This window comes from Myiozetetes cayanensis, unplaced genomic scaffold, assembly GCF_022539395.1.
Source record: "Myiozetetes cayanensis isolate MyiCay16 unplaced genomic scaffold, myiCay2020 scf22, whole genome shotgun sequence".
Classification (NCBI taxonomy): Eukaryota; Metazoa; Chordata; class Aves; order Passeriformes; family Tyrannidae; genus Myiozetetes; species Myiozetetes cayanensis.
The window spans coordinates 8,070,645-8,097,631 of NW_026087434.1; the positions used below are offsets into that span (position 1 = coordinate 8,070,645).

General features: G+C 50.3%; 1 protein-coding gene across 2 annotated transcripts in view; it reads right to left on the reverse strand.

Annotated features, from left to right (window-relative positions):
* Positions 1-26,987, reverse strand: part of SEPTIN9 (septin 9) — a 134,297-nt gene that overhangs the window by 89,355 nt on the left and 17,955 nt on the right. The window contains exon 2 of one of the 2 annotated variants that reach the window (XM_050319166.1): positions 20,721-20,777. In XM_050319166.1, coding sequence (XP_050175123.1) covers positions 20,721-20,777 — 57 coding nt within the window. Of the gene's footprint in view, positions 1-8,025; positions 8,111-20,720; positions 20,778-26,987 lie in introns of those variants that run through there. The other variant, XM_050319168.1, reaches the window with a different exon arrangement.

Sequence of the window (26,987 nt, forward strand, 5' to 3'; positions counted from 1 at the left end):
TAGGGATTGCGGGTAAGGGGTACAGACAGCCCCCGTAGCCCCACGATGGTCCCGTCCCGGCCGCTCCTGCCTCCCGAGGTTGTGGCTGGGCAGGGAACGTGGCAGCTCCCACCTAATTTCACCACCCCCGAGGGGAGCGCCAGCCCCGCACCGCCCTTTCCCGTGGCCGCGCATCCCTGTCCTGCAGCCGGGACCGGGGTCCCACCCCCGCCTGGCCCCTGGCACCCCGCTCCCAGCCCCGGTGCATCCCTGGGGATGGGGATGAGTCACCGGGAGTGACGGACGCGTGAGTCAAAGAGACGAAGAACAAAGCCTCTGGGGATGCTGACATCCGCCCTTCGCCCACTGGAAATCAGGGACCAGGAGTTGCCGGGATACAGCTGCTGAAGTGCAGGATGACCCCAGAGGGGTCTCAGTCACCGGGCACCAGCAGGTACAGCTCTCTGAGAGGCATTCAGGTGCTTAGTGAAGCCAACCAAGATGTTTCTGATGCAGGGATCCCCTTCACAAATGTGCTAAAAAAGCAGCAAAGGGTTTCTGGATATTCTTTACAGGGAATAGGTTTGCAAAGGTCAGGTGAAGCAGCTAAAAAAAGCCTCTTCTCTCTCCTTTACACATGGTGTAGTCAAGGAAACAGGTCTCTGGACTGGAAGGTAGGAGATCTGAAGGCTGATCACTTGTGCAGCCCCAGGCAATCCACTCTTTACAAGTCATCTTGTAAAGTAACATTTACAATGTCCCTGCAAGTCATCAGGATTTGCCTCCAGTTACACTCATGGCAATCATCACCCAAAACCTCTGACCAGAGCTGGGGTCCCTGCTTTTCAGCTTCCTTGGTGTCCCTTCAAAGCAACCATTCCTGCCAATTCAGGATTTCAACTCCTTCCATTTGTTCCTCTAAACCACCCAGATGGATTCAAACACACATCATCACACTTCATCAGAGATGTTCAGCCAGCACCTACCAAGGACAGCCCCCCAAACCCCCCATGCCAGCCTCTCTTCTCCTCAGCAAGGCCTAAGGCACCAAAGCCCCTCCTTCATCACCAGGACTAAGACATTGAAACCATAACCCTGGAAAGAAGAAGTATCTGAAACTAATAAAGAACCCATATCCTGTACCCTTGGGAAGGAAAGGAGAAAGTGTTACATACATGTAGGCAGTGCCAGCTGGCACAGGATGGGCTGCCAGCAAGAGGATGCTGCCAGTGTCTACAGACACTAGCCCAGGTTAGCAAGCTGTGAAGCACTGGGGGAGTCATGGAGAGTCTCCTTTCAGAATATATGGACCAATTCCTGCATCAGCAGCCACACCAGAGGATGCCCTCCACTTCTGTGCCTTGACCCCACTTCTCCAAACCTAATGTTGATTCCTCAAAATGCCATTTCAGGCAACAAAAGCACCAAAATATGAGTATTTCACAGCTCCAATGTGTTGGAGATTAAGCTTAGTTTGTCTTGGTGATATGGTTACGTTTTCCAGACCAGCCAGCCTGTAATGAAATGCAAAAACGCTTTTATTTCCACAGCCTCGAGCTACATCATGGTCAAAGCTGCAACCTGGAGATGCTGCAGAGGTAATGGCAGGCTCCCCCAAACTCCTGCATTCAAGCAATCACACTTTGCCCCCACCAGATTGCTTTTACTGGAAACCAGAATTTGCTTCAAGGACAACGACTTTAGTTTATAATTATGTAATCACAAAATTAATGCAGATCCGCTGATGCAGCACCAACTTTACAGGGACTAGGCCATGGGGGAAAAAAAAAAGAATCTTGATTTTGATACAAGACAGACATTTTTTACAGTGAGATCAATCAATCACTGGAACAAGCTCCCCAGGGACATAGTAACCGAGTCCCCACTGCTGGAAGTTTCAAAGATGTGATTGAGGACTGTGCCAGATAACCTCACCTAGGCTCCCTCTCCCACAAAAGGCTGGACTAGGGGATCTTTTGGCATCCTTTCCAATCTGGGCTGTGATTCCATGAAAAAGTACACTTTCTGATTTATTGTGTGATTATTTGCTCGTAAAGCTAATGCATTTTATTCACCTGTAAAACCATGCCCATTCTCCCCCTGAGCCACAATCCAGAGCTGTTTATAAGTCTCTAACAACACTCTTGGCATCAGTATCCCAAAACTCTTTCAAACCTTACACTGAAGGGCTATTTCACTTCACCTGCACTCAAACAACAGCTCCATCCAGCAGCACAGGCTCACACAGACATCCTGTGGCAGGGCTGCAGCACCTGGGTGCCAGCACAGGATCAATCAGTATAACACCACCAGCCTGAAATGCTAGAGGAGAGATTGAAGACTCTTACTCAGCCACAGGGAAATTACTTTTCAGTGCTGGTGCTTAGGAAGGGAGAAGCTGCCCTTGCAAACACAAACTGTTTGGAAGAAGCAGTGGTTATAGCCCAAAAACTCCACTGTAAACGGGTCACTGTCCATGGACATCGGTGAAGCACAAACATAAAGGATGCTGTCTCCATCAGCTGTCCAGAGCACCCACCAAGCACTCATAACCTGCATGGAACAGCTTCAGATCCCACATTCCCTCTGTTTTGGAGACTCATAGCACCCTTTGCTGCAGTGTCAGGACAGCTCTGAGTTTCCAGCTGCACTGCTGAGCTCCCCATGAAGGTGGGCACTGGTGCAGCCCCCTTCACCAACAGAGACCCAAACATCAGGTCCTTACCCAAAACCAAAGGAGAATGGGAGCACAATTGCCTTTTCCTCATGATTTACAGAAAGTCTGAGGCAGAACAAGAAATTTCACCTATATTTTCTCATAAGCAGGTATAAGACTGCTCCTAAAATGGGACTTGCTACCTACCAGGACCTTCCCTGCTGCCCACACAATGCCAGGGTCTGGCCACAGAGCCCAGTTACAGCACTCACAGCACGAGGCATCACTGCTCTCTAACAAATTACTCTGTCCATTAGTTACAGCTGCAAGTACTGTGAGGAAAAGCCAACAGGACACAGATATTGTGCTTCTGAGATCATTAAGGGAACACAAGACATGTGTTGACCCAGACATACTTCCCTAACTACGTACTTGTTCCTACTCAGCATTATGGTATGCTGGACCTTGGAAGAGCCCTGACTTGCATGAGAAACGTCCTCCCTCACCCCAGCAGCATGGGAATCACTTTGCTGGGAGGCTCCAAGTCATGCAGCAAAGCACAAAGCAGGAGGGCAGGAAGCAAAGGAGCTCCTGCCCCAGGGTTAGCCAAGTTGAGCGGAGCGGTGTCGAGGAGCGTTACCTGTGCTGTCAGGGCAGGGATGAGTTGTGCCCCACAGCGGGACCATATTTAACAGAGATGAGCAGAATTTCCAGCAGATTTAAGAGCAGACATCAGGAAATGGATAATGCTTCATACCTTGACATGCCTCAGACAACTGCGGGAATGCATCCCCAGGCCAGGCCGGAGCTGGCAGCCAAGAGCGGGCTGGGAGCAGCAAACTGTGGACACAGCATCTGCAGAGGCAGCTCCACAGCCTCACCAAACCCAGACCCTTCCCTGAGAGAGGGACTGCATGGACCTACTGTTAAACAGGCCAAAACCCACAGCCACAACAAGTTACTGCAGAACACCTGGGGTGAAGGTAAATGCTTCAACAAGACACTTGGCTGAAAAAAACAGCTGTCAGGGAGTTTTACAGGGCACCAAATACTGCAGCAGGACATGGGGGTCATCAGCACCAGGTAGGGACATGAGCAGCAGGACAGTGACAGCAGAAGGGAGGGTTATGGACAAACCATCAGCCACCAACAGGACAGACAGAAAGGTGACCCTGAGTGCCAGGGCTAGGGGAACACAGTGGGATCTGACAGGAGGTGGAACCATCCAGACTGTAAATGCACAACCTGCTGCCTTGTGTGTGTGTGACACGCTGCAAGCCAGAGGAAAAAGAAACATGTCTGATAAACAAGGTGCCTAGCTGTGAGAAGACTACTAAAAAGAAATGTGTTAGGTTTTTACCTGCCATTTCCTAGGAATAACAAGGATGTCAAGAAACCTGAGATGTGAAAGACAGTAAAAGAGATCAGAATCAATCCTTCTGCTACATGCATAATAAAGATTAACTTCTACTTAAAAAATAATGAAGAAACAACTGCATTCCCTCACAGCAACCCTTCATATCTCCAGCAATCACATACAGGGTCCCTACTTGCCTTTCCTGTTGCTCAGTCTCAGAATGGGGTGCTTTCTGGGTGGCTCTGAGGGCACCAAAGAGGCCCTGTCATCCCTGCCCAGCCCCTGCAAACAGGGCCTGTATCCCTGCTGCTCAGTATGATGTATAAACCCATGTTAAACTACGAATATCACACACAAACGTACCCATAGTGGATACAAAGAGTGATCACCAGTGGGTTAATCAGCAGTTAATCCCTCTTTCTATACACCCATAGCCCTCCCAGCTGCCAGGCTCTGCCTAACACATGCCACTCACTGCAGTCAGGTGTCACAACCACCCATTCATCATCATTTGTTAACTCTTACAATGAGTTTTCCCAGTGCAGTTTCGAAGGTGACACTAATAATTTCCCCGGGAGATCAGGTCTCCTTTGCCATCCTTTCACCCCAACCATCGCAGTAACCAAACCCCACTGCTCAGGGCACTTCAGACCCTTTCCTTTTAAGAAGAGGCAAAGAGACCCCGGGGTGTTCACAATTGAGGCTTTGTGGAGAGATCCCGGCTAGGCAAAAGAGCCATCTGCTAGGGAAAGACAGGAGAGCCATCTCCAGGCCACTGCCACCAGCGCAACCTGGCACTGCAGGGAGGAGGAGCATGTGAGGAGCACCCAGAGCCCTGAAATGAGTGGAGAGGCATGCCTGCAAACAAATTAATTTAGAGCTGATGCCTTTCATGCAGTATTAACTCTTAGAAATGTGTGAGAAACGGTTTAACTGGATTAAAAGAGACTAACAGGTTCTGTGAGATTGTGTTTGTTATACAGCACCCACAGGTGCTGAGACTGGCGCCTTTTTACAGACCAAGGAAGACCCTCCCTGCCCCAGAGCTGGCAGTGAACCAGGCACAGACCCACAGCATCATCTCACACCTTCAATGCCTTCCCCTGAAGCACAGGGTGTTTGTCATCACCTAAACCAGGATTCTGAGTCAAGGATTCTGTGAAGGAAAGCCTGAGCTTTCCCTGAGCAGAGGAGACCCCTCAGGCCATGCCCAGCTCCAGCAGCTGTAGGAAAGCTGTGCTCAAAGAAGAGCCCAGGCCCAGTTCCCACCCACCCTGGAGTGCCCTCGCCCCATCCGGCAGCCCCACACTCGGATCAGGAGTCAGCTCATCCCACCCACAGCCAAGGATTAATTGAAAGCATGTTTAGGGCCAGAGCAGTGACTGGGACGAGGCCCCCAGCACAGCACAGATCTGCTTTCATCTGAGTCATCTCCCAGTCACCAAAGCCAGGGCCCAGCTGTCCCCCTGCCTGTGCTGGGGCAGCCTGAGCTCTGCTCCCTGCTCCTCTCCTCCACCAGTGGGGCAATGCCAGAGCCCACAGCCCTGTGGGACCCTTGGAGCACATCAGCTGGCACAGCTGCTCCCGTGCCAGCAGCAGCAGGACCATGGATCCATGCTATGCCATGGATTTGGGATCAACAGCATGGCCTGGTGATATGAGAATCGTGGAACCATTTAGGTTGGAAAAAACACCTAAAATCATTGCATCCAACCGTTGTCACTTTTGTGCCCAGAGTCTCCTGGAGCACAGTTTTCCCACATGTGGTTTATCGTTCCCCCCTCTGCCCTGGCCGAGCAGCTTTCCCTGCCTGAGCTGACTCCTGTGCAGGGACCTGTGGAACAAATCTGAGACCTGCCCTTCATCCCACTTATTCCCCCATCCCATACTTCATGCTGGATCCACCTATCAGAAGCACCACTGGGATGGCCTGCACGGCTCCGGGGTCCCACAGAGCACCCAACCCACCCGTGTGTGAGGGAGGGCAGAGCAGTCCTGTTCATCATCCTGCACCGAGCCCCCAGGCACAACCACCTGAGGTGGAGGCACACACCACACTTCTGTACACTTGGCCCAGGCCACCAAAAACACAACCACGTGCCCTCCCCACTGCCTGCCCCTCTGCATCCCTGCCTGCCCCCCTGCCCACAGCTCAGCTGCATCTTGGCCACCCACAGCAAAGCCAGTTCCAGTAGAGGTCAGTGAATCATGTACACCCTCGGACATCAGCCTTTTGCAAACACTGCTCCTGGGTGCTAGCAAGAGCTCTTGCATCTTTGCTCAAGGACTCTTGGGGTCTTCCTGCCAGTGGGTTCCCCGGGTGCTGCACACCCTGCGGGAGTGGGTGACAACCAGCCCACGAGGGCTCTGTGCTCCCTGCAGCAGCTGAGCAGCGTCTGCAGCCTGAAAGGAACTCATCTTTTATGGTCTTTCAGAACAAAAAGCTCTGGATCACATCACTAGGGAGTCCCCTCTCTAACCAGTGACACTTTGCAGAGCCCCCCCACCACCTCTGTGTGGAGGAAGGGGACCCAGCGCTGCACCGAGGATAGGAAAGGCAAAACCACAGTGGGACCCAACTGCCCCTCGTCTCCCCCACATCCCTCCTACCCAGTGGCAGAGGCTCTCCAGCCCAATGCCCCAGGCTGCAGAAACACCCACCAGGCTCTGGGTTACGAGCAGCTCTCAGGAATGCTTTGAAGTGGCTCAAACCAGAGGAGAAAGCAGAAGCAAGAGGGATGAGAAGGTGCCATCCATGCCCTGAAGAAGCAGTGGGGAATGAAGGGTGGTCCTGCAGGTAAGTCCTTATCCAGAGGCACTGGGTGCTCTCAGCACATCCCTGGATGGGGCACAGAGAATCTGGTATGGGCCAGCCATGGGAGCAGCCTTCCCTGGCCACAGCTTCGCTCCACCCTGGCTTGAGTGTTTCCTCTCATCCCTGTGGTTTCCCTCCCAGCTCCAATGCCCAGCAGCCGGCTGGGAACGCCCAGGAGAAGAGGCCTTGTGCCTCTCTGGGGCTGCTGTGCCATGGGGGTGGGAGAAGGGACACCCACCAGGTCTGCCAATTTGGGCACAGACACCCCCTCCCTGGCTTTCCCTCTCTTACCCTGATCACCCTGCCCGTGCATGCAGAGGGTGAGCTCTGCGGGTGACACCACATTGCCTGTCCCCTCTCTCCCTGCTGCTGGAAGCAAACAGTCACGCTCATGGCCATTCCCGAAACAGCTCACCGCTTCCCCAAGGCTCAGCGTACCTGGGAGCAGTTCTTGGAACCGCTCAGACATGCACCACTGGGCAGGATTTGCAGGGAAACTGGGGAATTAAATGGAGTTATTCATTCCTCTGCTTCCCCCTTCCAGCCTCCCCCCACTCATGGCCAGCAAGGTGAAGCCCACGCTGCTGCTGTGGCGTAACACAGGGACCAGCCGTGGAACACGCCGGCAGCTCCTGCCCAGCCAGGCAGGATGGGAGGGCAAAAACCGAGGGAAGACGCTTTGGCAAGCAGGAAAAGCTCCACCACAACACACACACAGACACACACACACACTCAGGAGCCAACCTTCAGAGCAGAACTGCGTCTCCATGCCAAGAGCTCGGCTATTTTCCTCCCTCTTCCCGGCTCGCAGCTCTGAGCTAACAGGCTCAGCATTCATCCCCCCGCGCCGTGCGGCACATGGGAGCAGAGGGGGAGAGAGAGAGACTCAAATGAAATCCAGACCTAGAAAGCAGTTTCTTTTTCCCCCCTGCTTCCCCCTTCGCCCCCCTCGGCTTCTGCTGGAATCACCGTCTGTCTCGAGGGCTCAGCAGGATGGGGGAAAAAAAAAGAAAAAAAAAAAAAAAAAAAGAAAGAACTGCAGAAGGGAAGCATTGGAGAAAAAAAAAAAAAGAAGAAGAAAGAAAAAAAGGAAATAAATAAAGGAATCGACTGAAATCCACTCGCAGAGGGGCTGTTCCTCCTCTTAAAGTGCAGAAGCTGCTAGAAAGGTAGGAGGGCAGAGGCAGAATATAACATATTAAAAGATCAATAGCCTACCTGAAATCCGGTCCCTCTCCATTACTACGGGATATATTTAGCATCCGCGTGTCACGGCCGTCCCTTTTTTCGGTGGCGTCCCCTTCTTTCCCCCACTCTCCCTCCCTCCTTGCCTTGCCTCCTCCTCCTCCTCTTCCAAAAAAAGCTCTTTGTCTGGTCTAATTTCTTCAATCTGTTGCAATCATGAATGCATCCAAATTACCACATTTCCATGTGCTGATCATATGTTTGTGCTCCAAACTGAAGTAGCTTTGTCTCTTTGAAATGAAAAAGAAGAGTAAGAGAGAAAGAGAAAGGAGGAGGAAGAAAGAAAAAGGGGGTACATGACCCGAAAAATCCTGTAACTCCCTGAAATACTCCACCAGGCACAGGAAAACTGGAAATCCCGAGTCCTCTGTGAAACAGTCTTAAAGCTACAGCATGAGAGTGTCCAGGGGAATGCTCCAGCCTCCACAGCTCCCTCTTAATATCCACCAGGAGATGCTTAAGGAAACTTGGCTCCTCACAATAACAGAGCGAACAACTCATCCAGCTTCTCAAATCTCTCCCCGCTTCCCCAGTCTTATTTTCCTGCTATTTCCTCTATCCCCTCCTCCTTCCTTGGCTCCAGCATTCCAAAAGAGCGCAGATCCTGCACGTTCCCCCCACCCTGCCAGGTCTGAAGTTTCGATTCATGCATAAACTATTCGGCTGATGAAGGCTGACTTCATTCCAAGCACAGCATCACGGGCTGCTGCTGCTGCTGCTACCAGGCGGGACCCGAGCGCCGCACATGTTTACTGGCCCCGCACAGCCCTCGCAGAGCTCTGCCGACGGCCCTGGCACTGAGCCCCTGCTTCGCCTCCTCCCCACGCCAAGCCGGCGATCGGGAGGATTTCTGCAGCCTGCCAAAAGCGATAGTGAAAGTCCCTGGCCTGAGCAGAAGCTCTTGGTCTTCTTCTTGGTCCCGCAGCGGAGCGAAAGTGGGATTTCAGAGTTCGCCTTCCCCGTGATGCCCGGGCAGGGCACAGGGGTGCAGAGGGAGCAGGGCAGCCCTGCAGAGCCCGGTGCCGGATCCTCCTCTCCTCGTCTGGGATGGAGGGATGTGTGGCTGCAGCAGTGAGCTGGCCCGCTTGGAAACTTCCCCTTGGCTGGTGGCCCGGGCAGGCAGCAGGGACGCTGTGTTAGCACCTCCAAGGAGGCGCTGCCCGCTGCCCACACCACCCTGCACAGCCCTCCTGTGCCATCACACGCCCATCCCTGGTGACAGTGTGGAGCCTGAGTCACCCAGGCAGATGTGAGGGCACAGCCTGCATCCCCAGAGCTTGGCAAAGAAGCCGTCCATCCCACATCCCCAGGGCAGGGATGGCAGATGCCAGGAGGGAAGGTACAGCTGCTCCACTGGCCAGGTGTGCTGGTAGAACCCTTGTATGATCAGCACAGTGCCTGTGACACTTTTTGCCCCCAAACACTCACAGTTCACATGGAAAAACCTAAGTGTGATGGATGTGACAGAGCTTGGCACTCCTCTCATACCCTGGGCAGAAGGACAGGTTGTTTCCCAGCTGGATGAATAAACTGGATCTTTTGGACAGTCTGGATCTACATTATAATTTTTTTCAATATTGTGGATTTCTCCTGTTCAGCAGCTGATGGAATAGCACTGTCCCCAAAGCACAGGGAGGAACACAGCCAGTACCCAGCCATGGGGTCAGACCAGGCCCTCCAGCCAACAGCAACCACTGCACATCCCAACAGACAGCAGGGAGCTGGTGGGAGGCAGCCCCAGGACAGTCCAGTGCTTTGGGAAGCTTCTCTCTAATCCCCAGTGGGTTATTCCTTGGGCAAGAAGGTTTAGATTCCTTCCCAAATTCCTGTTCATCCACTGTTTGCTGTTTAAGTTCTTTATGTTCCTGCTGCCAGAGCCCAAGGCTTTAGAGGGGACAATAAGCAATGTTTTCCCATTAACAGGCTAAAACCACGTTTCCTGCCTGAGATCTAGAAGGTGCAGAACACAAAGCAAGGACATAGGGGAGCTGCACAGCCCCATACAGCACAAAACCCACTGCACTGCCTCCACCAAGCAGCCTTACTGCCAAGCTCCTTAGGCTGGAGAGGAAGGGAAAAACTCAGGGGAAGGATGGAGAAAGGAAGAAGGTGAATGGAAAGGAGGAAGGGATGGGGGCAGCACACATTTCAGCCTCCAGACTTTAACCCATCAATACCCAGATGATTAGGAATGACAAAGACACCATTTCTTGCAGGGCAGATCACCATGAGGCACTCAGGGAAGTGAATCCAAACTATGATTAATGCAATTGAACACCACTATCTGGTGCAAAAATAAACCAAATTTCCACTTGCAAACAAGAATCTGAAACAAAGCAGGAGCCTGGCTCCACTGCCACCCGTGCTCATGGGGACTGGCACAGGGTGCACAAGCTTTCCCTCGCAGGTTTGGACATTCCCACCAGTGACAGCCAGCAGGAAGCTCTGCCAGGTGCAGAGAAAGCAAGGAAGGAAATCACAAAAAAGAAAGTAAACCAAGCCCTGCTCCAGGCTCAGCTTGCATTTTCTTTCTCTCAAACCTCTCTGAGGCTCACTCAGCAACGCCCAAGCCCTTTGCCAAGCCATAACCTGCTCCTTGTGCATGAACACGTAGCTAAGCAGGGACCATGGATGTGGCACAGATCCCAGGACAGCAGTGGGCAGGCAGGAGGGGCTTTAGGACTGTTGACACTGTCCCCAGCCACAGCAGTGGCCCCTGTGGTACAGACGTAGATCTTATTTGCAATTCCTTGCCTGCCTCTCTAGTTTTACACTGGGATTACATTCCTCTGCCATTTGATCCAACAGAAGAGTTATTTTCTTTCCTATCTAGTTCAGCCATGCAGTCCCACAGTCGCAGCCAGCCAGGGTTTAGCAAACCAGCCAGGTACCACCTTGTAACCCCAGAGCAGAGCTGGGAAGGTGAGCTCTGCAAGTCCGTGCAGGGATCAGAGGTTCAGACTGCACTGACAAAGGTGTCAGGAAGCAGCCAGAGCAGCCAAAGACCTCCAGGGCCTGGAGAGGCAGGAAAGATGGGGATTCAACTGGTTCTTTCACAAGCTCAGCTCTCTGCAGTGCTGGTGAGCTGGCAGGAGAGCACAGAGGGGGGGACAGAGCAGCAGAGTGGAGCATTCCTAAATCAAATTATGTTCAATGAAGCATTTTCACATGAGGAAATACAGGTCCCAACTCAAACAGCGCAATCAAGTGTTACTCCATTATATTCCCTCTATGCCATTTACCCCCAGGCTGGACCCAGCCAGCAGATGACAATATCTGAGCCTCCATGGACTGTTTGCTCCAAGAACCTTTCATTTACATTTATATGAGCCTTGAGGACAGGGAAGAAAGAAAACTCTGGCTAAAATTCTCCTTTTTGTTTGAAAAAAACCAGTAAAACCAACCAAGGAGATCCTCTTCTTTCCAAGGGAGGTACTTACCCTCTGAATGCTGCTGCCCTGCTCTTTGCCAGGTGTTTCTTTGCCTCCCCACTCCATATCCCTCTCCCAGCTGGGCAGACATGGAGCTGCCCTGCCCTGGGCTGCAGCTCTCAGCTGCTCCACATTTGCTGCCAAGCACTATTTTGCCACTCCCTGGCTATTTCTTATGAAAACCTGTGTTTGTTCAACACAGGAACACAGATCACACATATCCTCCCAGGCTGTTACCTTTCCCAAGCCATAGACCATGCCCAGCACACAAAGCTCATCACCACCCAGAGCACGTGTGGCAGTTGCAGCAGAGGATGTCAAGGCAGCAGCAGCACATCCCCCCTCCTGTCCCAATCCCACACAGCCTGATACCTACAGAGTGCCCCTGTGTCCTGTCCCATCCTGTGGATGGATATATCTTTAAGGACAGTCCCTGTCAGAGCTCTCAACCTGCCTGCCTGAAAGCCTCAAACTGCCAGAAATCCCTTGCAAATCCTCCCCAGGCTCTCTGCTCACACTTTTAACACTCATGTGGTGAAGTATTAATAGCAGCTGGCAGGGCAGAGCGAGGGGTGAGGCAGGGCTGGACCCTCACCCTCCCAGGACAGCACAGGGAGTTTTGGATAAATATTAACTCCTCCACGATTCCCTGGTTATGTTTTCCTTCCTGGACTCCTCCTCACCATCAGTCTTGCCCTCTCAACACTCTATCTTCCACAACTCTCTCCTTGAGACCCCAAAACAGGGGGTTACTCTATACCTGACAGTCTGTGGTCATTCCTCACCAAGCAGTTGCTGGAGGGAGGCAAGGTTCCACTGGGCACTGCTGTATTTGTTTCTCTGCTCTGGACCCAGCCTGGAGCACTGTGTCCAGCTCTGGGGTCCCCAACATAATTTGTCCTTACTGGAGCAAGCCCAGAGGAGACCACAAAGATGCTCTGAGGGCTGGAGCTCCTCTGCTCTGGTCAGGCTGAGAGCCGGGGTTGTTCCTGGAGAAGAGAAGGCTCCCAGGAGACCTAAGAGACCCTTCTGGTACCCAAAGGGGCTCCAAGAAAGTTGGAGAAGGACTTTGGAACAAGAACATGGAGTGACAGGGGAATGCCTTCACCTAATCTAACCCTTGCCCTCTGTCAGCGTATCAGGAAGAAATTCTTCCCTGTGACAGTGGTGCAGCCCTGGCACAGGTTGCCCAGGGAAGTGTTCAAGGCCAGATTAGATGGGGTTCAAGGCCAGGCTGCACGTGACTCTGGGCAATTTGATCCAGTTGAAGAGCTGCACAATTTCTGGGCACTTTACCCATGGGCAGCACAGGAGAGTGGGATGCAACACTCAGTTCCTTGGCATGGAGGGGAGACCTCCAGCAACAACAAAACTGCTGAGGTGTTTGTTTTACCTTCTTAACACATAGATTTTCAAAGTATTTCTGTCTATTGGGAAAGCCACAGGAAGGGTTGGATTTCACCACGTTATTGTACTGCAACACAGAGAGACGCTGCCTCGGCAGGATGAAGCAATGAGACACCACCATCATCTTACCTTAAGTTCCCCTTGCTGGAGAAAGAACGACCCACTGAAGGAAATAAAAAGCTCCACTACTGTGCAGTAGACCATATTTTCATTTAGCAGCAGAATCATCCAGGCCTGGACATTTCTCTGAACATCATAACACCCTTTTGACCAGAAATCAAACTACAGAAAAATTAAACCAAGGAAGGATTTCTCCACTGAGTTGGTCAGTCAGGAATATCTCTTGCTACTGGTGCTTTTCTTGGAGTTCACTTGCTGCTTTCATGGCATTTGTTGTGAGAGACTTCACTCTTTGCAGGTCATCCCTGAACATCTAGAGTGCCTTATCCACTAACCCCACTGCAGAGCTGCCTTCCAAACAAGCCATCCCCGCAACAAAGGGCAGTCTCTCCTGCAGTCCTAGACACCAGATAAATATAGCAAGGAGTAAATCTGTTCTCTCTGCCTAAGGTGCAATTAGGGGGTTGGTAAACACCGGCCACCACTGGAGGCACTGGCCTTGGAGGCTCAGAAGATGCCTGTGGTGGGCAGCCAGGGCTCGGGAATTGCTCCCTGCCCACGTGGTGAGGGACACCAGGCTTTGAGGGGGAAGAGGGAAAGCTGAGCAGCCACGAGCTGGCCTGCCAACGTGCCCAAGAGCAATTTGCAAACTGACGTTTCAGCAACAAAAAGATGAGGAAAATAAACACCAGGAAGAGACACACGTAGTCAACTGAGAGAAATGTGACCACACACAGCTTCTTAGGTAACCAACACTCATGAGTTAGCACACACACACCAGCAGGCCAGGACTCACCAGCCCTTCTTCCTCCTTTCATTCATTTTCCCCCATTCCTGAACAGAAAGGTGCTAGATTCTTTACTTTGCACACTCACACTTCCATAGCTGTCCCATTCCTCCAGTGCCCAGTGACACCCTGGGTGGAAGTGTGTCCTTTCACTACCACCTGCCCAGGCCCCTTGAGTCACCCACATCCCACCACAGCTGTGCCCTCACAGGATATGGGCTGGCAGAGATGATAATGAATATATTTCTCTCCCAGCACACTGTTTTACTCTAGAAGACTCAAGATTTTTTTCCTCCATCCTTCAAAATGGGATGAGACAAATAAGACAAAACCACACTCCACTGCCATTCTGCTTCCCTGCCCTCTGCTGCAGGGTGATGTGAGGCTCTCTTTGAGAGGGCACTAGAAGCTTCCTCCAGAGATGTCTGGTCCTGAGGTGATAAAAAGCCTTGCTCAAGGACTGCTGCTCTTGTCCTGAAGGAGCCACACTGCACTTCTACATCTCCTTTCCCCAGGGGAACCCTGTGGACCTCCTCAGCACTCATCAACAAATTTGCATCACACTCCAGTGAGGAAAATTGTTATCTCAAAACACAGTCAGCAGCTGAAGCCCCAAAAGTTACTGAGCACTAAAGCCCTGGTCACTCCTAAACCACTGATTTGTATCTTACATTTTGGATTCCTCACACCAGAGCCCACCAGTGCCAGGTGCTGCAGGAAGAAAACACCAAGAGATCTACCTCCTCACTTCTTTCAGTAGCCTTTTGGGATTAAAAAGATTGTAGTTGAAACTGGAGATGAATCACGGGTGTTGTAAAGGAACAGGACAAGCAGAACATCCCCTCACCAGCACAGGCCCATGGCACCCATCACTATTCCTTAATCTCTCAGCTGTGCACACAGGCACCCACGCTCCCTCCTTCACTGCTAGTAACACACAGCTCTGCTGGAAGCACGTGGGAGCCCCACAGGACTCTCCCAGGCAGCTCAGAGTCCACGTGTCAACATTACACAAGCACCGTCCTGTGTGTGTCTGTGCAGGAATCCAGGCACCTGAACTGGGAGCAGCCTTTCTGCTTTAACTTCTTGTTGCCTGGAGCTGGGATCACCTACAGAGCTGTGCTGCTGCAGAAGGGGCTCTACAAGCTGTCTTGTGACCAAGTTTCACCCTCTGCTGCTCTGGCCTCCTGATAAGAAAGGACATGTGTGATGAAGAGGACATGTGTCAAGTGAGGGTTTGTCACCAGGGAGCCCGAGGGGTTCATATGCACAGGGACACTTTGGCACAGAGACCAGCACAGCTGGAGTGACCAGTTTGGTGCTTTAAACAAAGGGGAATAGAGGCTGCCTGAAGAAATTCGTATGACCTCATCTAAGGACACATCCAGAGCAATGAGGCTGCAACCACAATCTCCAGTTAACCCATCAGCTGCTCCACCACACTGAAAGCACGTCTGTGCTAAAAACATGGAATCATAGGACAGTTAAAGCTGGAAAAGAACTCCAGGATCATTGAGTCCAAACATTAACCCAGCACTGCCATGTTCACCACTAAACCATGTCCTCAATTACCACATCCACACAACTTTTGAGCACTTCCAGGGATGATGGCGACTCCACCACTTCCTTGGGTAGCCTGTTCCAGCACCTGACCACACATTCAGTGAAGAAATTTTTCCTAATATGTAATCTAAACCACCCCTGGCACAACTTGAGGCCATTTCATCACACATCAAAGAGATGTTGACATCACACCGCAAAGAGATGTTGTGAATCTCCCCAGCTTCCAGCTGGACCAGAAGTGCTGCAAGCACAGCCCGGATCCCACTGGATGCCAGCAGGGACCTACAGACAGATGCAGGATGAGCTGAAGGTCTGGACCAAGGTTTACAGGAGGGGTTCCCACCCTCGGTCTCCTCAGATAACACGAAGACACGTGGAGGGCTGTGCTGTGAGCGGGGGTGCCCATGTCTGAGCTGCAGATGTGTGACAGTTCTGACAGCTCTCCCCCGAGGAAAAACCCCTCACACACCTAATGGTTTTTATAGCACTCCGAATTAGCTTATGTAACAGTCATCATGCACGCTCCACTGGAGAGCCCCCGGCTTTTGACATTTCTTTTTGTTTATTTCCACTATTCTGGTTAACCCACAACTTCACATAAATGAATTTCTAGAGTCAGTCTCTTACAGACTCCAGGCATAACGAGAGGAGTTAGTTGGTCCTCGGGGCAAAGTACTAAATCAATTGAGGGAAACAGTAAGATCTACTGCCATATCTACCGTGAATTTGGAGCATCCCAAATTAGTGAACGCTGCTGACATCCTGCTGTCCTTGTTAAAGTGATAATGTCAATTTAGCTGTGCCCACAGCTATGGGTGTTCAACTCTTCCACCCCCCTGGCCACTCATCTTTCCATTTCAGTGCCCAGGGGGAAGGATCCCCAGATTCACAGGCAATGCTCAAGGTACAGATTTCAGCTGCTCTCTTTCCCCCAGCTATGAAATGAGAGCATCAATAACTATTAAAGGCAAAAGGCAAGGCCTTGTCCAGGAAAAAACAAAATAAGACAAGAACTATCTTGTTGATATTGTAATGTAAGACTATAATCTCTCCACTTTTATTAATCCTGGGTACCAGCTCTCGCAGAGACCTCCCGGGTGCCCTGGGCAGTGTGACAGTCCAGTGATAGTGTGGTCAGTGGGGTCCTAGACCTTGTGCCCTGAGCCAAAGATCACAGGCTCACACCACAACCAGCACCTTTGAATCACCTCACTCCTGTATCTCCAGCCCACACTGGTCCACCTGCTGTGGCTTCTGGCCCCCATCTACCAAAATCATAATGGGTGAACAAGGGGCTTGAGCTGGTGCAAACAGTGTCTGGGATGGGAATCTGTCTGCTTTATACCCAAGAGAAGTATTTAGACAATACAAGACAAACAGTCCCAGTGAAGGTTTCATGACATCAGCGAGTGCCCCTTTCTAACATAACCCAGATAACCGGCCTTGAGCTTCGTGCCTCTCCAAAATTACGCCCTACCCTTCCAAAAAGCACTGAGACAAGTTGTGGTTGATCCTCAGCCAGCTGCTGATGATGCAGAAGTGGGGCCCGCTGGTGCTCTTGCTTTTTGGATGGAAAAGCCAAGCCTGCCCTGGACCGCAGCTGGTCCTGGCAGCCTGCCCCTGCTCTGCTCCGGCCGGCTCCAGGCGGCCACACAGCCAGACAAAGGCTGAAGCAGGAAAGCTGAGGCACCTGCTCCCCTCCCACCCCTTTGGGACCTCTCGTGAACAAAGCACCTGACCCACAAACAGCGCGGGCGCAGGAGCAGCGCTGCTGAAACACAACTGGGAGGCGTCGTCCTCCCTGCGAGCACCCACACAGAATGAAAAATACGCTGTGTAAGCTCCATCAGTAAACTCTACCTTTCTAATGGACCCTCTCCTGTACTACCCCTGCCGGGGAAGTTCCTTCCTCTTAGCAAAATGTGAATTGTAGGCTGGAAACAAATCAAAGTACAGAGCACAGCTGGCTGCCCGAGAGGAACACGATGCCGATTTCTTCCACTCCAGCTGCTCTGGGCTGTTTTCTGGCTGACTGGGGAACTCACCGCTGCTCTGGATGGTGAGTGTCAGCAAATACCTCTCTCCTTCAAATTCATCAAATTCAGTTGCAGGAAACAGAAGTGGGAGTAACTTCCCTGACGCGCCATTCTTAACTTGTGTGGTTAACACGCTGGAGGGGTGGGATGACATCCAGAGGGATCTGGACAGGCTGGAGAGGTGGGCCCACGTGAACCTCACAAAGTTCAGTGGAACCAAGGGCAACATCCTGCACCCAGGTCAGGGCAATCCCAAGCACAAATACAGGTCGGGCAGAGAATGGATCAGGACTATCCCTGGGGAGAAGGACTTGGGGATATTGGTGGGCAAGAAGCTCAATGTGAGCCAGTAGTGTGCACTGCCAGGCAAGAAAGCCAACCCTGTCCTGGGCTACAGGACAAGAATTGCGACCAGCAAGTCGAGGGAAGGGATTCTGCCCCTCTGTTCAACTCTCCTGAGACCCCACTTGCAGTGCTACCTCCAGCTCTGGGGCCCTCAACACAAGAAGAATGTGAAGGTGCTGGAGCAAGTCCAGAGGAGGCCATGGAAATGCTCCAAAGGCTGGAGCACCTCTGCTCTGGAGACTGGCTGGGAGAGCTGGGGTTGTTCATTCTGGAGAAGAGAAGGCTCCAGGGAGACCTCAGAGCCTCTTCCAGTGCCTAAAGGGGCTCCAAGAGAGCTGGAGAGGGACTTCTGAATCCCACCTCACTGGCTTACCTGGGACTACACACCAGGCTCATATAAAAAACCCCCCACAGCTCCAAAGCCCTGGAATTGCTGCCCACTGAGCACTTTTGGATGCCAATGCCATATAACCACCTTCAATGGGACAAGAAAGTTTGAGTCACAGAATGAGGTTTCCTAGAGGCCAACATTAATTCTGCAGGTTCCTGCCCTTACTGTATGCCCAGAGGCAATACATGGATGTAGCTTCCTAGATCCCAGAGCTGGTGGCTATGGAAATGCACGTCATCCTCTCCTTTGTTTAGGGTGGCAAAGAGCCCAAAGCAACCAAGACCCCTCTGCAACGCTTCACTTGCAACCACTGCTCTGTCATCCCAACCCCAATTTATCTTTTACAGGAATAAAAGCTTCTGGGTGCAAGGCCAGATGTGCAGAGGGGAAAATCTGGACCTGAAACAAGGGGAAATTGAACTGCAGTTATATGGAGTCATAAATATTTACTGCAATGTAAACTGAAGGACTGAACTGCTCATTTGATTTTTAACCTGAAAAAAAAAAAAATTAAAATTTACAAGGTCTCTCACCAGAAAAGTGGAAAAGTATATAATTAGAGTCTAAAGAAAACAAGCTTGAACAAATGTGCTGTGTCTGTCAATTTAGATTCTCTACACCCCAGTTCCCTCTGGAGCTGTACCAACTCCCCCTTCTGTCCTCAGATGTATGTATATGGAAACACACAGTGCCAGGGCTGAGACAGCAGCTTTGTTTTTGCATATACACAAGATAAACACACACTTCAGCTCAAAACTACCAGCTCTGCGCTGGTGGCCAACTTTTGAAGCATCAGCTTTAAAATGCAGCTCAGTTCTTCTGCCCTGACCTCCTGCTGTCACGGAGCTTTAGCACCCACAGGTTACAGTGACTCCCTAATAATTATTATCACCCAATGCATTTTTCCTGCCACTTGACATCAGTTTGGGGTGCAGTGGCCTACCCTGACCGCAGTTACATCCTCCCAGTGACACATCACAACACGAGGGGTGGAGGTGGTGACGGTGCACGGCTGTGGAGCTCCAGATGCAAAGCAACAAGTGTCCCAGCAGCAGGACAGTGTCACAGTGTGCCACGTCCCCTGTCACCCATAACATAAATACCTGTCCCTGTGCTGGTCACTAGTGTTAGGTGGGGGCAGGGCAGGCAGTGACACAGCTCCCAGGGCATTTCAGTGCACATTTAACCAGACATTCATGACTAATTCCCATTCCACACGTGCTGATGCCTCAATCCGGCAAAGCACTCCAGGAAGGCATCCCGAGGGTGGCTTTCTGCTCCCACCCACGCCGAGGGAAAAGCTGAAAACGACTGTTTTGATAAGTACATCTGGGAGCTGAGACAGGATATGAGGGCTGAGAAGATGAATGGAAATAGCAAATCGAGCCCAGAGGGAGAAACAGAGTGACAGAGAGACCAACAGGGTGGGAGCAGATAAACCCTGAACCAAGTGTGGCCACAGCAGGGTTTCAAGGAGGCAAGTGGGGTTGTTGTGGGGACAAGCAGTAAGCAGTAGAGACAGCTGTCAGCATTCCTGGAGAAAATGATGAGGCAAAGGGAGGTCACACAGGTTGCAACTGGATGGTCTTTAAGGTCCTTTCCCACCCAAACCATTTCTAGGATTTTATGATCTCAGAGAAGGAAACACAAGGGAATATTTCAACGGCAGTAAAGCACCTGCTAATAAAGAATAATGCCTGTGACGTACAAGGCACCTCAAAATGGAGATATATGTTTCCCAAAGGGCTTTGAACTGAGGAGCAGCACAGGCTCATTGGAGGGCTAACACAGCCAGCAAAATTGCTACTAGAAACAAAAGCCCACAAGTGGGCTGTCTCAACTTCCCTCTGAGTATTTTAGAGGAGAACAGTGAAATTTTCTACTTGCAGGGTCAGGTCAATGCAGACAACCATCAGTGATGTGTCCCTGTCCCTGGGTAGCCCCAAGTCCCACACAAACAAGCAGAGGACACAGCCTTGGGTACTCACAAGCACCAAGAATTCTGCTACTGTTTTCCTGAGGCTGGAAAACACCTTTTTCAAGAAAAACAAACCCTCCCACCTGCTTCCTTCTGAATCAAAAGCAGCTTCCAGAACATTAGGCTGTAATTAGGACTGTAAATTTAGTCACAAGCACTTATAATCCATAAATCTCCACATCCAATAAAATATAATAGCTAAGGAGAGTCCAAAAGAGCTACTAATGACTAAAGGTGCATTTCAACCTCAGGCCACTCCTACTTGCTGTTGCCCTGTGTTAGACCCCTTGAATTGAAGTGGGGCTTGCTAATTCTTGTCTCTGGGACTGTAACAGAGTAAGGAATCAGTATTTTATTTTATACTGTTCTCTCTTTTCATAGTTTGGTGGGGCTTCTAAAAAATACACATGCACTGCTTAATTTACTTACACTCTTCCCTCTCTCCAGCACAGAGACCTCTGCATTTATCAACAGCCAGCTTTGCCTTTCAAACCATGACAGGAGGCTGAAGATGTGATTTCTGAGTGTTACCACCTGCCTTCTCTCAATGACTGAAATGCTTCTTTTATTTAATGAGGAAGTTTCAAAGAGAGAGATTCACACAACTTACTGGGACTGGTCTGGTCGCTGAGCCTCCCAAGTCTCCCGCTGGAGGTCCGGCTGATTCCTAAAGCAAGAAGAAGGTTTGAATAGGGAGTTAATGTGAATATGGTATGGGAATCTATCTCCCTGCTACCACTCTACGTCTGGAAAGGCACATTTTCTTTTGGGTATCTGCTCTGCACAATCATCTCTGCAATCCAAGGAGTATTATGTGTTATTTTAAACAGAAAAAACACCTGAGGAGAGACCTCCACCTTTCCCTGAAGATGTCAAACATTATTATTCAAACATAGCAAACCCACAAATGGATTTAGGGTTTCCAGAAACACCAGAGGGAACTTTTGAAATCTTTAAGTGGGACACACACACACATTCACCTCTTGCTCCAGGCTATTTTATCCTAGAGACAAGTGCAGCACTTCCAGAGACAGGCTTCCTTGAAGGGAGAGGAAAGCACAGCAATTTAAGGACATGCATTGGCAGAGACTACTCCCTAGATTGCACCCAGCATCCTGAGAACACACTGTGTATGAGAACCCTGTCATGGGGGTCAGACCAGCTGGAACACAGGATGCAGCTCCATTCCCATACCCATTTAAGAAAGTCATCAGAAACTCCCAAGTGCCTCCCAGACTCCAGGCAAGCCAGCAGGACCTGCTGACTACTACAACATTTCTAATCCATCAGCAACTTGTTTAATTTCTCTGCTGCCCCAGCTACCTGTTTGTAAAATGGTGATTGACAGGACACTTGCTTCCCAGGTAGGCTGAAAAACTCAGCAAGAACCATCATTCCCCTTGAAAATAATTCAGTTAAAACACAGCCACATGCTGAAACTGTGCACTGATTAGTGCCTCAGTTTCTCCTTTTTTTACCACAAAAAAAGCAGTGAACCACCTCAGGTGGGATGATGTATCCTGAAATCACCCCAAGTGCTATGATGTCCCCCAGTGGGGATTCTCAGAAGGTCTGGCAGCTGCCCAGTCTCTGATGGGTCCTGCTGCAGAAACAACAACTCCAGGATGGTATCTGTCATCTCAGACACCAGATGCTGGATCTGTCAAGCCACAGAAGCTCCTCAGCTCATTACAGACCCTGCCTCAGCACATAAAATACCAAACCAGGATTTCTACCCTGCAAACAGGTAAGAAATTCCCAGGATTTTGGGGTGATGTTGCTGTTCAATTACATAACTTAAACTACCTTCTCACCATCTAAAGAATCTGTTGGACAATAAGTAAAGGGCTTAGAACAACACCAGTTTAAGCTGCAGAACAACCCTAAACTGTGATTTGTAACATAGTCATGACCTTACAAACCTTATCGGCTGAAAGACTGCACCATACAGGATAAAAATCTGTTAAGAATAAATATATAGAGGAAAAAAAGGCAGGAAAACTTTCAAACCAGTAAGTCCTGGGCTGGAGGCAAGGAAAGAAAAAGGGCTGCCTGGCAACTTGACGTGGAAAAAGCACCTCATGCTCAGAACCCTCTGCTTATATATATATCTATATATATGTATTTTTGTGTTTGCTCTCTCCCTTTCCTTTTCTAATATAAAAAGCCTCTGTGCCTACAACATTATGTGGCTGAACCACAGGGCTGGTCCTGGGAAACAGCACCACAGAGAGAACCCACGGCCAGCACCACACAGAGCCACCCCCTCGCTTGGCTCTGACCCCCAGAGAGCACCACCAGCCAAAGGGCCAAAAATAGAGCCAGGACTGTCCACCCACATCTGTGAACACCCAGTTTGTCTTCTATGAGAGCTTTACCTGCACTGCAGCAGGACAGACTGCTGCTACACCCGGTCTGTAATTCCCTGACTGGCAGAGAGAGAAGGGCTGAAGTTTCTAGGAACTTGTGCGTTGCAACCAGCGCTATAAATTTTAAACGTATTTTTTCCACTAAACCCAGTCCCTGAATCTTTTTCTTAATTATTTCCTCCTCTCTAAATGTCTATTGCATTTTTGGATACCAGCAGGAATGAGAAGGCATATTTCCTCTGCTCAACAGATTTCTAAATGGCACTTCTTGAGACAGGCTGCAAGAGCAGCCTCGTCCTGGCTCAACTCCACACAGCGAGCAAGCACCTCTGTGTTGCCTGTGTGCAGGCAAGGTGCAGTGCTGAAATCTGGCTCTTAGGACTGCCCAAAAACCAGAGAAAATCGTCCCTCATGGGTGGCACGCCGAGGAACTGCAGATATGCAGCCATGCTGAGCTGGTTAAATGCAGCCTTTTAGGTTCAAAGACTTCATTCAGTCTGCGGCAAAGCAGGACGGAAGCTGAACGAGGAGCTTACAAGCTTGGACAGGATTGCACAGAGGAAATAGGCTTTATTCCCTTCAGCAACGACTTCAGTGGAAAAACACACATAGGACTTGGAGCATCCAACACAGCACAGCCACCAGAGCATCCATGCCCTGGCTGAGCCTGTGGCTTTTATGCAAACATTTCTGAGAATTTGTTTATATGCCCTGTCTCACGGGTTTTCTCTGGGGCCCTGGAATTACTATTCACACCCTTTTTAAATGGGTGGACAAGCTCGACTGATTTGCTGTGTGTTGGAGGCAGCATTAGAAGGAAGTTTTTTGACAGCTTTTTCTCCACTGCCTATTAACAACATTAATAATACATGATAATGCTGTTAATTCCCTTTCAGACAAAGAGAAAATAAGGAGCAAACATGAAAGTCATCCAGGCTGCCTAATACCGTAACAGAGTCTGGAAAAAGGGAGAGCTATGGAGTCCAAGCCAAGCTTGCTATCTGTTATGTCCCACTGCCCTTCCACCAAGGGAGGATCCAGACACAGTCCTGGAAAGCAGATAAACAGCAGGGAAAGCTGGTAGCCTGGCAAGGCAAGAAGAGAAGATCTGTCAAAAATAAAATAAGTAATGAGAAAGCAACAGCTAAAAATATGTGCTGTGAACACAGTGCCAGGAAGCCGGTGGAGTGGGCAGCACCAGAGAGCATCGGCGTGCTGAGCGTGTTCTGGGGTTACCTCTATTTATAGCCTGGGAGCAGCAGGCTGAGCCCCACACTGGAGCTGTAGGGCTGTGAAACAAAAATCAAAGGTTTCCACCCCAGACACAGTGTCTATGAGCCTTCCCTCTTAACGCTGTTCAAATGCCCTCAAGCCACGCTATAAAATTATTGTAGCGCGCTGGACAAAGAAACATAATGCAATATGCTTTATTTAGCTGAAATTAGGGATTCTCTTCCCCCTTTTTCCCAGTAGAACGACTTGAAAACGGAAGAGTCTGACAGTTAAAAACCGGTCAGTCCAAGAAGGGTTCATTCCACCCAGCGGATGTGCCTCAGCAGGACAGAGTTCCACCGCTCGCCCAGCTCAGCCTCACCTTGGCTCATGCGCTGAGCAATATTTTCTCATGTTTTATAATCAATGACTAACTTCCTCCAGATCCACAGGCTGGGACCACGTGGCACAGCAGAAAGGCAGCAGTACTCAACAACACTGGGCTTCACTGGGATGGCCTTCACAACTGCCAAAGTCGAGCGTTGCTTCGTGTCATGGCAGCGCAAGCAAAATCCCAGCCAGGCTCACATTTAAATCGCTCCCTCCAGACAACACTGGGACAAATGTTCTACTCTGTTGTGCTTCTTGCAGCTCTTGACATAAGACATGATGGATGTAAGTCATCCCAGTATTGAAACAGAAGCATCTTCTAGATGTTTACTCGGATGAAGACGTGACTAAGGGAGGGAGAATGAACCCAGCCTCTTTAGAGAAACTGTCCATGCTACAGAGTGACTTTTCAAGCTGACTTGGCTGAACCTGAACCTAAAGCCAACTGCAGAACTGCCAGAGATGGTCACCTCAATCAACATGTACATTCCCCAAAACAGAGTTTTTGCACAACACATCCCAAACTTTATGGATGCATGTAACAGTAATGAGACAGACCACTTGAGACTGATTCTCTCCTCACAGTAAGTGATCCGTGCTGCTACACTCATGTGATGTAAAATTCAAAAGAACAAATGAGCAATTCCCATTATCAACAGAATCCATGCTGTGAGGAAAAACAATGGGGATGCAACTCAGGAACTCACTCTCTCTACACAGTCCAGTAAAAACAAAAAGCAAACAAACAAGAAAACCCAAAGCAAACAAAGGTGGTGATAGAAAGGGATGGGCCAAACCCAGCAGGAGCCATCCCACACTGTGCTGGAGTCAGCAAAGCGGCACCAGCTCATCTGAGCAGCCAGTATGACCCTGGCTTCTGTTACATGTATTTACTAACAGGTCTGAGATCAGATAATTCAGCTTCCTTCTTCACCCAGCACAACACAGCAGGGTGTCCAGACAGCACTGGAGACATCTCCATCCAAGACCAGTTTCCTCCTGGACACATCCACACCCCTGGCTCCCCAGAGCTCTTTCCTGGGGTGTACAGCTATAGATCAAGTCACGGAGCTATCTCTGGACTTCACCTTTGGCATTGGGGTGGTGGGACACTCCTCAGCAGAACAACCCTTCAGAGGTGTCTGCAGCACCTACACAACACCAGCAGCTTTTAAAGCAAAGGCTGACAGAGTTGGCTGCCTCCAGGGCAGGAGCAGCAGCCCATGTACTGCACACACAGAGCCCTGACTCCCCTACCCCGTCCTGCCCTTTGCCACCTCCTCAGGCCATCCTGCTGTCAGCTGGGTAAGATGTAAAGGACAGCAGCAATGTCACTCTGCCCTGCCCAGGTACCAGTGCAGACTGCTGGGACAGGGTTTTCCACTCCCTGTTAGGGTGTGTACATCTATCACAACACCTTTAGGGCCACCCAGGGTGTGAAATCTGTCTCACTGTATCCACTTCACAGGTACTATCCAGAGAGTGAGCAGAATTACCTTCGCTGACAGCTGCATCTCATCCCTCTTCACCCAGGCAAGCTCTAAGAGCTCCTAAAATAAAGTGGCTGCAGAAGATCTCATTGGTAACACAGCCCAAAGCTGTTAACAGGAGAAAGACCCACACAGGGTTTGTTCCACACTGCACAACCACCATGTCTGTGCCAGCTGCTGGAGCCCTGAGCTGCAGGGCTTTGATGCTGACACAGGACATTGCCTTCAGAGGTAGAGCCTGGCACATGGAGCTGTGGTGTCACTGGAGACAGCTGGGGACAGAGGGGCTTGGGGAAGCTGAGGACCACAAGGGAGGGACATCTGTTTGCAGAGTAGCAAAGGAAGAAGAATCTCTATTGCTTCAAGCCCAAGTCCAGTGAACCACACAACTGCAAATTTCACTTCCATTAACTTGAAATCCACTTTTGCAACATTAACCTCAAAAGAATATGTTTTAAAAAAAAAAAAAAAGGGGAGGGAGGGAAATTCATGTTCATTTCCAGTACTAATCAGAAACATGCACTGAAGAATAAGAGACACTTTTCCAGATTCTGTGTAACAGAAACTCTTTACAAAGAAGCTGAGCACAGCTAGAAAAAAACCCAAAACATTGAACCCATGTGCATGGTTTCCTTCTGGATCAAATGTCTCTGGCAGCACACTGAGCTTTCACCAGGATGGAGGGATGCTGATGGAATGGAGCGATGCTGTTGCCAAGGGGCACTGGTTACAGACTCAGGAGTAGAGACCACTGCCTTCTCCAACACAGCAACCACCTCATGGGCACACCAACAAGCTGTGTGTGCCTGGGTCAGAGGCTGAGCATAGAAAGACAAGCCCAAAACACCACTTCACTGAGGTGGGAGCTGGATATCACCAGGCTGGGGCCAGACAACACTGCTAATCAGCACAGTGCTATTAACACACTCAGAGCCACGAGTTCACACATAGAAAGAACCTGACCCGAGGCTGGATGTCAGACAGGCCTGAAGGAAACCACAGGAAAATTGGCATTGGCAGAGTGCATATATTCCCACCACAACACTACACTTCTGGCAGGTGCCAAATGTGTTCTAACACTAAAAAAATGTCCCAAAAGCTCGTGCTAATCATAAGGGGCAGTAAGAATTAAGCCTCAATTTTTCCAATGTTAGAAAGGTTTTCCCAAGCCCAGCAGTGGTTTGGCCACAGCAAAGGGCTATGTTAGGTAGAAGGACCAGCCCTGTACAAGGTGATAGAAGATGACAGGGGACCCAGCACTTTAACCTTGGCTCAAGTTTAGGCTTCAATTCAAATTCTTCACTCAAATTAAACTGCAGTAATTCTCAGGAAATCAATTGCTGCATCCATAGAGCTTAAGGCCAGAAAATTGTCTTGGCTGACCCACAAAACCCACACCACACATTTTTATCCGGT